A 13,021-nucleotide genomic window follows, 5' to 3' on the forward strand; every position below is an offset into this window, starting at 1 on the left:
AAATAAATAAACACAGCTATAACTCTTAGCTGTTTCCAAAGATTAAAATTCCCTTACCAGTGGCTTTTTGACCTCTTTGATTTCCAAGAGTACAGGGTAGAAATGGTGACAGTGTCATATGAAACAGGATTTGGAGCAGATGATTAATAAGTGTCCCTACGTGTCAAGGCTATTTCACATGATATGGTCCTGGTAACCGAGCATTCATAGATTTACAGTGTTTTACAGCATGCAAAAGTTTTCTGCATGATTTTACATGGCAGCCATGTCTGACTATTTGAAATCAGAATGACAGGGGCAAGCATGGCTGGTAAGACATAGCACCGGCATGGCAAAAATGAATGCAAATCATCTTAGTTTAATTTACAAATCTGATGGACCGTAACAGCTATAACAGAATTACAATATTCTCTCTGATGCAATACAACATGAGCAGAGGGAAAGGATTAGATTAGTATTTAAAGGGAAGTCCTTTAAAAATAAAAGAATTAGACAGCTGCTTTTCACCACAAGAAGAAATAAAAGCCATCTGGTAACATTTTTGTAAGCACCATTTTGTTTTTTAAAAAAGTTTGGTTACCATGTGCTGTTTGCACAAGTTGTGAAGAAAGAGACAACGGGTTCATTTAAAGTCTGTCAAGCTTCTCATAGGATTCTCTCTGTGTTTACAGTATGGTTTGCTTCTGTTTTCTTGTCAAATGTATGTGCAGGTAAGTACACTGTTGCCAGTAACACGGTTCATTGCCTTTTCATGGCCCTTTCACGTTTTTACCGTCTCGTATCCCTGCTCGCACAGTGCAGTCTGATGGCTCACAATAGCCAGAAGGGCCAGGAGGACCAGGTGGGCCAGGAACGCCAGGTAGACCAGCCTCCCCCGGTGGGCCTCGTTCACCATCTCGTCCATCTGTGCCATAGCTGGCCTTGCCCGGCTCTCCTGCAAGAACAGAGGCAGCACATGGGTCATGGGATTCAGCATGTTCATATTCTGCGGAGGACAACACTTCTGAGCTTCTCCTAGGGAAAAGCTACCCCCTACCCCACCTTCAGGGGGGCAGTCTACTCTTCCAGGATAGAATCGCCTCCTGGTCAAATGAAAAGGCCCACTTCTAACTCCAACAGGTGACCAGGGTTGTCGCCAGTGGGATCAAAAGCCTTTTGGGCAGTAAGAAGGGTCTTCATAAGAGCTCTCTGTGTACTGGTGTTTATCGTCTCACTTCACAGACTTTTATTATATGATTTATTTATTTAGATGCTTATATCTTGCTTTTCTCCCTGATGAGGACCCAAAGCATTGTTTCCCCCTCCTGCATTTTATCCTCACGGCAACCCTGTGAGATAAGCTAGGCTGAGAGTGGGCAACTAGCCTAAAGTCATCCAGCAAGCTTCCATGGCCGAGTGGGGATTTGAAGCTGGCTCTCCCAGACCCTACTCTGACACTCTAAGCACTACACCACTCAATGTTATTTGAAAATGTTTCATTTTCTCATTGCTCCCTTCCCTCCCCATGTCAGGAAGCAACAGAGTACACGAAAGGAAGGAAAAGGGATTCCATCCCAGTCTGCCTTCAGGCTAGAGGAAGGATCAGAAGACAACAGACCTCAGCAATTCGGTCACCACATTGCCTAGACCAAGCTATGGTGGTCTGCAGCATTTTTTCAAGCTGCAGCCTCCATTTTGGGAGAAGAGACCAGAAAGGACAGTGTTCACTCATCCTCAGTCCGGCAGAACAGCATCCTCATCAACGCCTCACTCCACTGCAGTGAGTACCCTTGAGGAAGCCAAGAAAAGCAATCCCAATGAGGAGTGTATTTTCACCTGGGCCATGGCCTACTCTAATCGAAGTTGGGAGTATGTCAGGAGCTACAGGGCTCTATCTCACCTGAGACTGACTAAGCTGGAAGGGGAAGAGAAGGCCGTAAGTGCCATCGCAAAAGTGTAAGAAGCCTAAGGACAAGAACAGGCTAAGCCACAGTTATGCCAGCAAACACAGAGATTGCTTTCCTGATCCACCCCCCACCCCCAGCTACAGGAAGCCTTCCTTTCCTTCTCCCATGGTCCAGTCCATCTGAAGGAACAGAACTGGCATAAACTGAAATGTCTGGAAGTCCCTCCAATTTCATCTGAGCAGGATTCAGGATATGAGACACACTTTCAGTGCAATCCTGAAGGGGGGGGCAGAAGGGTTTTGGAAGCGGCATGACCCCCTGTGGTGGCATAAATGCCACTTGCGCTGTCCTAATAGGCACTTACGCTGCTGCAGGGCCACTAACGCAGGCGTTGGGGAGCCTCTCGGCAACATGAGGCGCAGGTGCTGGCGCAGCCTCGCAGGCAGCATTTCTCCAGTGCCAGCACCAAAGGGGACGTTCCTGACTTTAGTCAGCTCCCTAAGCCTTTTCGCCTTGGAAACGCCCATTTTTGCCAGCACAAACCTGTGCCTGCAAAACTGGTAGTGTAAGCCCATGAAGCCCCGTGGCACAGAGTGGTAACTTGCAGTACTGCAGTCCAAACTCTGCTCACGACCTGAGTTCGATCCCAACGGAAGTTGGTTTCAGGTAGCCGGCTCAAGGTTGACTCAGCCTTCCATCCTTCCGAGGTCAGTAAAATGAGTACCCAGATTGCTGGGGGTAAAGGGAAGATGACTGGGGAAGGCACTGGCAAACCACCCCGTAAACAAAGTCTGCCTAGTAAACGTCAGGATGTGATGTCACCCCACGGGTCAAGAATGACCCGGTGCTTGCACAGGGGACCTTTACCTTTTTAAAACTCTTGTTAGAGTTGTGTTATGTCCCAGGTACTGCGTGACTTTTGCTTATGACTGTTCTGGGGAGCCACTCTTCTGGATGGAATCAGAACTTGGTGACCCTCAGGACTAGGAGGAGGTACTAGTCTGGAAATTGAAAGTGCCCTCTGAACATGTTGAAAAATGGGAATATACAGTGAGTGATATTTACTTTTCCTTGGATGAAAGGGACTCAAATCTAACGCTCAAGTTTTTATTTTCTCTCACTAGCATATGTGAAGATATTCAACATAAACCTGTTTTGTGATGAGTCAGACTACTAGTACAAAGCCCTGGGCCTTTCTCAGCCCTGCTGGTGGCAGATGCCAAAGCTGAACTCTTCCCAATTAAAGGTAGGGGAAGTTTTTGAACACACAAAGCTGTTTTATGCTGTCAGACCACTGACAGCATCTAGCCTAACACGGTTTACTCTGACAAGCAGTGACATTCCAGTATCTCAGGCAAAGGCCATTCTCAGATTCTGATCCATGAACCCTTAAACAGGACATAACAGAAATGGAACACGGGACTAGATGATGCAAGCAAAACAGTTGCTCCGTCACTGAGCTATGTCCCCCACTTTGGGGGACCATTAAGACCAAATCTATCCCTCTTCCAGTTGCCAGCTACTGCAACTGCATAGTTCAAATTGAGAGGAAACTTGAAACCAATATTGTTCACATAGAAAATTTAACATCCTGGTGAGGGGAGAGGGGGAGATATATTTTTGTCTGCTAGGCAATTTAAGACAATTTAAACCATATGCATTCACTGAAGTTATATTGAATGCTATTTAGTGAGTATACTTTAGTAACCATTCTTCACTTCTGGAGTAGTATGAATGTAGAACATTATGATTCAGAAAAATAGGATTTAACTTATAGTTTAACTTTTGACAAATGATCTTCACCACAATATCCACTAGAGGGCACTTGTGTTACATTTATAAGCAAGGGCTTCCAGTAGTTCTTCAGCGCTCCAAAATAGTACAGTAAATTACAGCACATGAAATTTTTTAATGCTAGTAAACCAAAACCAGATTTGAAGGAAACACAAATGCTTATATAATGTGTATATTCTGAAGATAAGTAGGAAACCCACTTACTATTTTAAATCATTTACTGGGCTTGCTGGAGGTAAAGTGTAGACGACTGGGGAAGGCAATGGCAAACCACCCCGTAAACATAGTCTGCCCAATAAACATAGTTATGTGACATCACCCCATGGGTCAGTAATGACCCAAAGCTTGCATACCTTTACTTTTTATTGGGCCTGATCCTAAGTGTAGCCACTTTTTCTGTGGCATGCAATGATGGCAGTATTCCATCTATTTATCATAATTCCAGTAATTCCCTTCCACGGATCCTTGGCCTCCAAATTGGCTTTTCATTAAAAATAAATCAGTGGCTGACACAGCAACTGGAAAACCCATGGTACCACATTGGAAGAGATTTGTGGACTGCTAGCCGCAATGTAGAAGCTGAGTAGGCAATCTTAAAATGGGTTGCCGTATTGCCAAGTTGGCCAAGTTTTATCCAGCAACTGGTCATGCCACCCAATACCTGCTTGGCCCATTAGCTGACCTGGATTCTCAGCTTTTACATAAAAAGAAACAAATCTCTAGGGCTTCTAGATCCAGAGACAGAAAGCAAAGTTTTCTGCTTCATTTGTGCAGTGCAAATAAACCTGTTCCACTTTCCTTTTATTCTAGGCAATAAAGGACATCTGGTTATGACTGACAGATATGAAAAGCAAGAGGGAATGCTTTGCTTCCATATTGCCACAAGCTGCTTCTTCTGAACTTGCCTTAGTTGAAGGCCTGCAGCAGTAGCCATTTCTTGCTTCCATGTTCTTCTTTCCTCATAGGTGGCTTCTAAAAGCAACCAACTTTAAGGAAAAATTTCTCATGCCTTCTTGTGAGTTTCCAAATTATTCCAAAAACAGCAATGTAATAAAAAAATTAATATCTCTCTTCAAAGAGTGTCTCTCTGGCTTTCTGTAAGGTTGAGAGCAGCCCCCAAAAAGCAATCTTTGTATTTTCAAAATTGGAAAATCATTTTAGATGGTACCCTAGGTAGTTAAAAGGAGCCAATCTGGTTGCATTAGTGGATGGAGAGCTTGTAATTAGTCCAGACTTTCAGCCTGGAGTGGTATCCATACCCTAAAATTATTTTTATGAAAAATATCCTCTTCAGAGTTCAAAGGTTAGTCTTCATTGCTGATACCAAAGATAAGGCTGGCAACCACCCCCCATACATACACACACACACACTCTTTCTTAATTGCAAAGCAACTGGTAGATAACACAACAATTAATGTTTAAAATTTTATAATTAACAAATAATGTGTATAATATACAAATTATGTCACCCAGATTTGGGGAACTTAAACATGGCAACCTTATCTTAAGACCAACACTGCCTTCTAATATGGAGACCACTGAACTGGAAAGGGAGTGGGGGGCATCATTCCAAGTTGAAAGATTCTTTCACGAAAAGTGAAGAAACTAAGGGGGGTTGTCTGTCCATTCAAATAAGTACGACTGTTCAAAAGCATAACATGGAAAAGTTAGAGGTTTTCTCAGAACTCACTTCCCCTTTTCATATTGTTAAAAAAGTTACTATAGATTTTAATGCACAGTTGACTAAGGACTGCTTGGACATCTGTTCCCCAAATAGTGGTCAATATTTACCTGGGAGTCCTGTTGTTCCTGGTAAGCCTTTGGGCCCTCGACCGGGGAACCCTCTCTCTCCCTTTTCTCCAGTTTCACCTAAAATGGACCAACGAAACACAGTATTCAATCTGTGCAGAGAAATGTTCTGTACTGAAAGTCACTGAAAACCGGCCGGCAAGACTAATGAATTGTTCAGTGCAAGCCACTGACAATAACGCTGCTCTAAGACCACATATCGTGTCTTGTGACAATACATAAGCATAGCTGTTGCCATGCCATAACCTAGCAGGAAGACTTAAATTCTGATTGTCCCTCACCTGTTTCTACTTTTTGTTGCTATGAGGTGTGTATCTGAAGGTCTGTATTTCTTCTCCATGTAGATTAAGTAGGTGCTTTTGGCACATATCTTTTTTCAGCTCTACATGTTCATTATTCCACCATATTTATGTGTGGTGTGCTTTCAAGCACTGATTACTCGTTTGGATTCTGCCTAAAATTTCCATGGATGGAAGTTAAACTTGATAATGTCCTAGCTGGGCAAAATAGCTTAACAGCCTGCTTCTAAGCAAAGGCCTGTTTTTGTATGTGGGAGTTGCTGTTGTGTCCAAACATGCCCTAAATACTTCAGAACAGGACAACTACCCTGCTCAAACCTGCTTACCATCTATAGGTCTTGACAAAAGATGCCTTATTTTAGCTTGCTAGAGAGAAAAAATTACTGCCACAGCAACACTGTCATCTTTAAGGTACCATAAAAGTACATTTGTTGCAAGTTTTATGGAAAGTCTGTTGTTGCAAATCAAAAATAAAATATGACCTTAAAAGAAAGCCATTTTACAAACAGTGCTTTCATTGCTTTTTTCAATTTCTTTTTGGTATTTTATCATACTTTTGACTGACCAAGAAGTCTACATTTTTGCATGTCATTCTGTTCTTTGTTTTATTGTAGAAGAGAACAATCAAATTAAACTAGCAACAGATTTCTAGCATAATACTGGAAAGTGTGGTTCCTCTGCATATCATACTGAAAATTTTGCTTTAGACACTTCCCCCATGGCTATCCAGAGAATTTTACAAAACACGCTGTTTGAGTGAGTTCCGTACCATGTTTATTTAATTTGCAGGACTATATATATTACCAGTTTGGTGCATGGTCCTTTACTTACAATAGTCATGTCATATCTGAGACAGGGAGCTTGGTCAGCAGCAGCAGCATCCCATAACAGTACTCTGGTAAGTCCCATCCCCTTAACACTTTAGTAACACGGGTCTCTGGGTAAGCTAAAGTCAATCTGGAGTTTGGCCAGGGAATGCAAGCAAACTTGCTGGGAGCAGCAATTGTGAAGCCCCAACAACACACTCATGCTTAGTCAGGGTTTCACATGATAAGCCTGACCCTCAAAAGATGTTCAAGATCCATATGTGACAGAAAATGAACACCAAGGAAAACTGGGGGGGGGGGAACTCAAATTAAATACAAGGCAGCGGGAACTAGGGTTGCCGGGTACTAGCTGGAGATCTCCTGCTATTACAACTGATCTCCAGCCAATAGAGATCAGTTCACCTGGAGAAAATGGCTGCTTTGGCAATTGGACTCTATGGCATTGAAGTCCCTCCCCTCCCCAAACCCCACCCTCCTCAGGCTCCGCCCCAAAAACCTCCCGCCGGTGGCAAAGGGGGACCTGGAAACCCTAGGGGGAATGGAGAAAAAAGTCAGCAGCAACTGGGGTGACCTGCTCCTACCTACACAGCATTCCCTGATGTATAAAGTATTAAATATATGCCTAATCGGGCTAATTAAGCTTGGCAGAGGCAGTATCAAGTGATCATGCCTGTCATGCTGCAGCCAGTTACATATATAAGACCAAAGGCACCTGTACTGTTCTGGGGTTGCCAGCCCTGTATCTGCAAATCCCTGGAGCATTGAGGAGGGGAACAGAGCCTAGGAGGAGGTCATTCCCCCCATACACAATTTTTCTCCTGATGCTCAATTGATAGAGCATGGGCGATTGGGGGTGGGAATTTGCCTGCTGCCACAAATGGGGGCACATGACTCCATGTAACAACACACACTACTGCATACAGCGCCAGCAGGAAATGTATAAACAAACTTGACAACGAGAAGGCCACACCTGTGCATGTATTCTGGGAATATTCTGCTGACTTCTCTAGGAATATTCTCGGAATATTCTGCTGAGTGGGTCTCACTGCCAAGTAAGTATGTATAAGGATTGCAGCCTGAGTCTCTTACCTTTGATCCCTTTCAGCCCAATTTCACCAGGAGGACCCTTAAGGCCAGGCAGCCCCCGGGATCCAGCCTGCCCTGGGAAGCCATTTTCTCCAGAGGGTCCAGGGACCCCAGGTGGCCCAGGTCGGCCTGGGAGGCCAGGAGCACCAAATTCAGGCCTCCGGAGGCTGGCTGCCAACTGAGCCAGTTGTTCTGTGAAATTCAAAGGAGAGGATGAATTACAAAAATTCAGGTCGCTGTGAATTGCTGTTACTTGTATGAGTCCACATAATAGCAAAGCAATTATTCTGGGATTCTTTTAGTTGTCGATTTGCTTCTTGCCTCCTAGCAATTGTCAATATGTATTCAAACCAACCTCTACAATGATGAGGATTTTCTTCTTTAAAATTGCACTAGAACATTCTCATTATTCTAATCAGAGCCAGTAGAGTACATAGAAGTGCCCCATGGGGCCTATGGGCCTTACATTGACATTCCTTATCTTAGATCATTCCTGGAAATTGTGAACACAAGATTTACATGCTAGGAGATGGGACAGGCTACAGTTAGCATATAGTTGTTACAGAGGCTTAGATGAAAAAGGACGATTCCAGTGGATAGTCAAAAGGAAAGAGATTATTCCCACAATAATGTTGCTTTTGAAAGGCCCTATGTGAGAATTTAATGGCTGCACACTGGCATTTGTGAAAAAAGATGCAAATTCTATTTGGGACACAGAGAGACCAACACAGAAGTTTCCAAGCCATTTTTCTCTCTCCTTCGCTGGTTTTGGTGCCTGTAAATCATCTGTTCAAACATTGCATTAAAGGTGGCAGCACTTTGCTTTGCATTATCTGACGTTCCCAAATTCCCTGTTCTGAGCACCATCCTGGACTGATAAAGAGAGATGGAAATATTTTGCTGGAAGCTACTGCTGTATTCTGGTGGCTGATTTTATTTTTAAAAGAGTAGCTGCTCAGAGGCTGTCTCAAATTAAATCACAGAGTGCGACGCAAGCCTCTGAATGTCTTCGATTACAATAATGCAATATCCCCTAGGATGTGCACAGCAGCATCCACGGGTGTCTTTTTCCCACACCATATATCCCAGCCAAAAAATAAGTACTAACGTATAAATCAAGAATGAAACAAAAGTTTAAGTGTTTAACTTTATCATAACTGGAAAAGGCAGATAATTAGCTGCCTCCTATATACCTCAGCATATTTTAAACTGCTGAACCCCACAGCTGTCTATTAATTCCCCTATTATAAGAAAATTGTTCACTGCTATAATTTAATGACAAGAGTATTCTAATGACAGAGCAAGCTTTGAACAGGGCCATTTTCAGCCTCCTTCTACACCTTATAAAAGTGACTTCTTGAGCTCCATAAAATGTGAATTGCAAATTAAAAATTAATGGTTCCATAAAGTTACTTATCGTTGTTCATTCTTTTGGCATTAATTATGCCAGTGGCATTGCTCTGCAGACTCTTCAAAATTCCAACTTTCATGTATTCTATGGTGGTCTTATATGCCATCCCATCAGGGGAGTTAATAGGTCGTTTAAATAGGATACCATACTGTGAGAGAGTATGTCAATGAGGTTCTGGCAAAATAGACACTCTTCAGCATTCCTTGTTCAGCTATGACTTGCTCAAAGAGGCTAGAGACAGATGGATAAAGCCTTTTATCTGGGAATCTGTCTCTAAACTGGATCATCTGAGGGTTCTTTTAGCAGTGGTGGGTTTTAATACTACATTGGCAGTCACCAAATTTCTTTCCCAGTGAATTAAGTTAAAAAAAAATATTTATTTCCTTATGGGCTGTTTAGATAGTTCCTTTTTTTCTTTCTCTTTGTTTTGATCGCAGTGTGACATTGTTCAGGGCTGAATTGGCCATATGAACAGTATCATTAAAGTAAAGGTGGTCTTACACGGAGACCCTTATACCATATGAAAGTGGGTGGAACAGGTACTCCACTGTATTCCGCAAGGTACTCCACTGTATTCCGCAAGAGCCGTTGGGTCTTGAGCTCCAGTGGGACTAAGATCACATATTATGATGGAATCCTTTATTACTCCATCCAGCTTCACGTGGGTATTTATAACAAGCAATACTATCTCATGGCTTGATCTCATGAAGTCCTGGTAATTTTAAATATAGCCTTCATGTTACAGGAGAGAAATGTCACAGAGGACTCGGGCATCGCTCCTTCACTATCCCACACTTTTGAGGTTCCTTAATATCTTGCTACCGGTGCTCATGGCAGCAATTCCTCCAGTAGGTTCCCACTGCCCACCCCATGAAAAACTATTTTATTTTATTTACAAAATTTGTATCCCACCTTTCTGCCCTTACAAGGGACACCAACCGTTAATTCCTAAGGAGAGTTACTCCAGTATAAGCCCATTCATTTCAATGGGCTTAAACTGGAGTAACTCTCCTTAGGAATGCACTACAAGGCAACTAAAATTTTTAAACACATGATTAAATCACATTTAAAAACCATTAAAATCAAGGGTTGGTCCATTGCTTTGATTATACGTCCTTCACAAACTAGCAAACCCAAAGTTTGTCATTTGAGTTGATTTATGACAAAAACTACTACAGGGGAATTTAAAAAATAATGAACAGTTTTAATGCATTCACTGACATGAGACAAAAGGAGACAACACATGTGCAGTTAATGTTCTAAATGCAAACCAACTCACAGCCTTCTGGCTGGTCACATAAGTAGATAGAGGTTATTTACCTTGCATTACTCTCATGCAAACCTGCTTAATGTGTGCATCAGTTGGCATTCTACCCTGGAATAAAAACCTTATTAAAATCATTCAATAAACACTGAGACTCATTATAAGATTACTTTAAATAGAAACACTGTTAAGATGAAGGGTCCAATCCTGTAGCTGAAAATCAAGCATGTATGTATCTGTGCAGGCCAGAGCAGCTCCAATAATCATGGAGCAAGAAGAAATCAGGAAAAGGGAAGGGGAACAGTAATTCAGATGCAGTTTAAAAAATAGAGCAAAAGTCCAACAGCACCTTAAAGATTAACAAAATTTCTGGCAGGGTATTTATTTTATTTCTTTATTTTTTGGTTTTGTATCCTGCCCTCTTTCCTGACCTAAGTCAGGCTCAGGGCAGCTACCAACAAATGTTATATACAGTATCATAAACAATAAAATACAGAACAACAGTGTACATTAAATTCTAAAAACAGCCACAATTAAAATACCAATGAAGTCAGAGAAAACCAGAAACAGATCAGATGGTGGATTATCACTAAGGTGTACCACCAGTGCTTGGTGTCATCGGGTTGCCAGGGCCCTCCTCCATATAAAGTTAGTGGTCAGAAAAGGGAGGGAGGCCAGCTATGATGGATATTGTGGCTGTCCTCAACTATGGGACCAGTGGAATGACTCAGGTTTGCAGGCCCAGCAGAACTCTGTAAGGTCCCACAGGGCCCTGAGGGACCGTTTGTGAGGGAGTTCCAACAGGCAGGGGCCAGGGCTGAAAAGGCCTAGGCCCTAGTTGAGGACAGCCAAACACTCTTTGGGCCAGGGACCACTAACAAGTTGTTATTTAAGGAGCATAATGCTCTCTGGGGGGTGTATCAGAAGAGGCTGGGGGTGTGCCGCAGATACGATGGTCCCAGACCATTGTATAAACTTTCGTGAGTCACAGCTCACTTCAGATGTTTAGTCATGAAATCTACAAACACCGTGTCTGCGTTTTCTACCTCTGTGCTTTGTCACAGACTTGCAGGAGGCACTGCAGATAAGGAAACACATCACGGGAGGGAGAAAGTATGTAGTAACACAGCATCCAGCGGCACTTAGCGCAACTTGCCGACAAATGCTTCTGGTGCTCCAACTCCTTGGAGGCTCAGCTGCTGTGAGTTTCAGTGGTGGGAGACGCTGCCTCATGTGCAGCTGCAGGAAAACCCCCCCCCCCCATACTCATTCAGCTTTTTGTATTGGCCTCAACACTCAAGTTTTTAACTGGTGTATCTGCTTTCAACAAGAAATCAACATCCAACCGTAGTATCTATGGCCCAATGCAAAAAACAAAACAAAACAAAAAACCCAGAAACCCTATTTAGTTGCACTATTTTAGGTGACATGACAAAATGAGTGTCACAGAATTCCTAAGTTAGGGTAATGCGCTATCACGGATAAATTTAGTTTAGGACTGCCAAGTCCCCAGAACTTGGGGGTGTAAACATCCTGCAAGCAGGATAAAAATGGCATTACACTCAACAACACAAGGATCAGAAGTTATGGTCAGTGACCCGGAGTAACATTGGCAGGAACAACCAACTTGCTACACCATCCTCCCCCCCACCACAACAGCAACCATGCATAACAACGTGATGACTTCCTGCTTCTTCTTACATACCCTCCCCAACCAATTTGCTTCCACTTTTACATACTTAATAGATCGTTGCCTGCTCTGCATGGATTAAAAAGCAGCTGCTTTGAAAAATATGAGAAGCAAAAGAGGTATCCATCTGTATTTTCATTTCTAATACAGTTATCAGCTTTGCCATGGGATAGGCCAATGACATAATCATAGGAGTAAAAGGAAGTTGTTACTTACAGCTGGACCCTGGCTCCCTGGTAACCCTGGAGCACCTTGTTCCCCTTGCATACCACGAGGTCCAGGTGGCCCACGTAATCCTTCTATACCAGGTAAACCACGACTGCCTTCAGGTCCACGTGACCCAGATTCACCAGGATTACCAACCTAAAAATGATATGCACTGAGCATATTATTCTTTGCTGAGAATGCTACTCTTCCGCAATGTTCTAGGTATCCAACTGTAACAGGGGTGAATACTACCCCATCCTACTACTCCACTGAGTAACGTTTATTTATTAAAATATTTATACCCCACCTTTTCTTTTGGCTCAAGTTTGATGCCTTCCTCCAATCTAAGTGGAGGAAGAGCCATATAAGTTGGAGGAAGGCTCCTTCGGCTGGAGGAAGGCTACTTGGAGGGTGTTTGGATATACCCCACAGTCTGCTTTACACAAGTTTCCCAGGTTTCCATGACATTTACTGTGGGAAATGAATTCTTTGACGGCCGGTATGATTTTATACTTAGTCTTGCATTTTGCTGAATGGTAATACAGTAAATGGAAAATGGGCAGGTTGTTCAGTAAATGAAGGTGGTTTCCTTGTCCCTTTTTAATGTGGCTGCCATGACATCTCAGCATTCAAATATGTTCTGATCCTATAACTGAGATTCAGAATAGATGAAGACTGTAGTAATAGCTTCATCTGAGGCTTTTGATTTCAGTTTCCTTTTATTTTGGTGGCAAAGCCTGAATTCCTG

At 42.8% G+C, this 13,021-nt stretch overlaps 1 protein-coding gene across 1 annotated transcript in view; it reads right to left on the bottom strand.

Moving 5' to 3' along the window:
- Positions 1-746: 746 nt before the first annotated feature.
- LOC130483688 (collagen alpha-1(IX) chain-like) overlaps positions 747-13,021 on the bottom strand; it is an 82,439-nt gene continuing 70,164 nt past the window's right edge. Inside the window, exons 34-38 of the mRNA XM_056856528.1 lie at positions 12,283-12,429; positions 10,433-10,487; positions 7,705-7,893; positions 5,472-5,549; positions 747-934 (exon numbers count right to left, since the gene is read on the bottom strand). Coding sequence (XP_056712506.1) covers positions 750-934; positions 5,472-5,549; positions 7,705-7,893; positions 10,433-10,487; positions 12,283-12,429 — 654 coding nt within the window. The 3' untranslated portion in view covers positions 747-749. The remainder of the gene's footprint in view (positions 935-5,471; positions 5,550-7,704; positions 7,894-10,432; positions 10,488-12,282; positions 12,430-13,021) is intronic.

This window comes from Euleptes europaea, chromosome 10, assembly GCF_029931775.1.
Source record: "Euleptes europaea isolate rEulEur1 chromosome 10, rEulEur1.hap1, whole genome shotgun sequence".
Taxonomy (NCBI): domain Eukaryota; kingdom Metazoa; phylum Chordata; class Lepidosauria; order Squamata; family Sphaerodactylidae; genus Euleptes; species Euleptes europaea.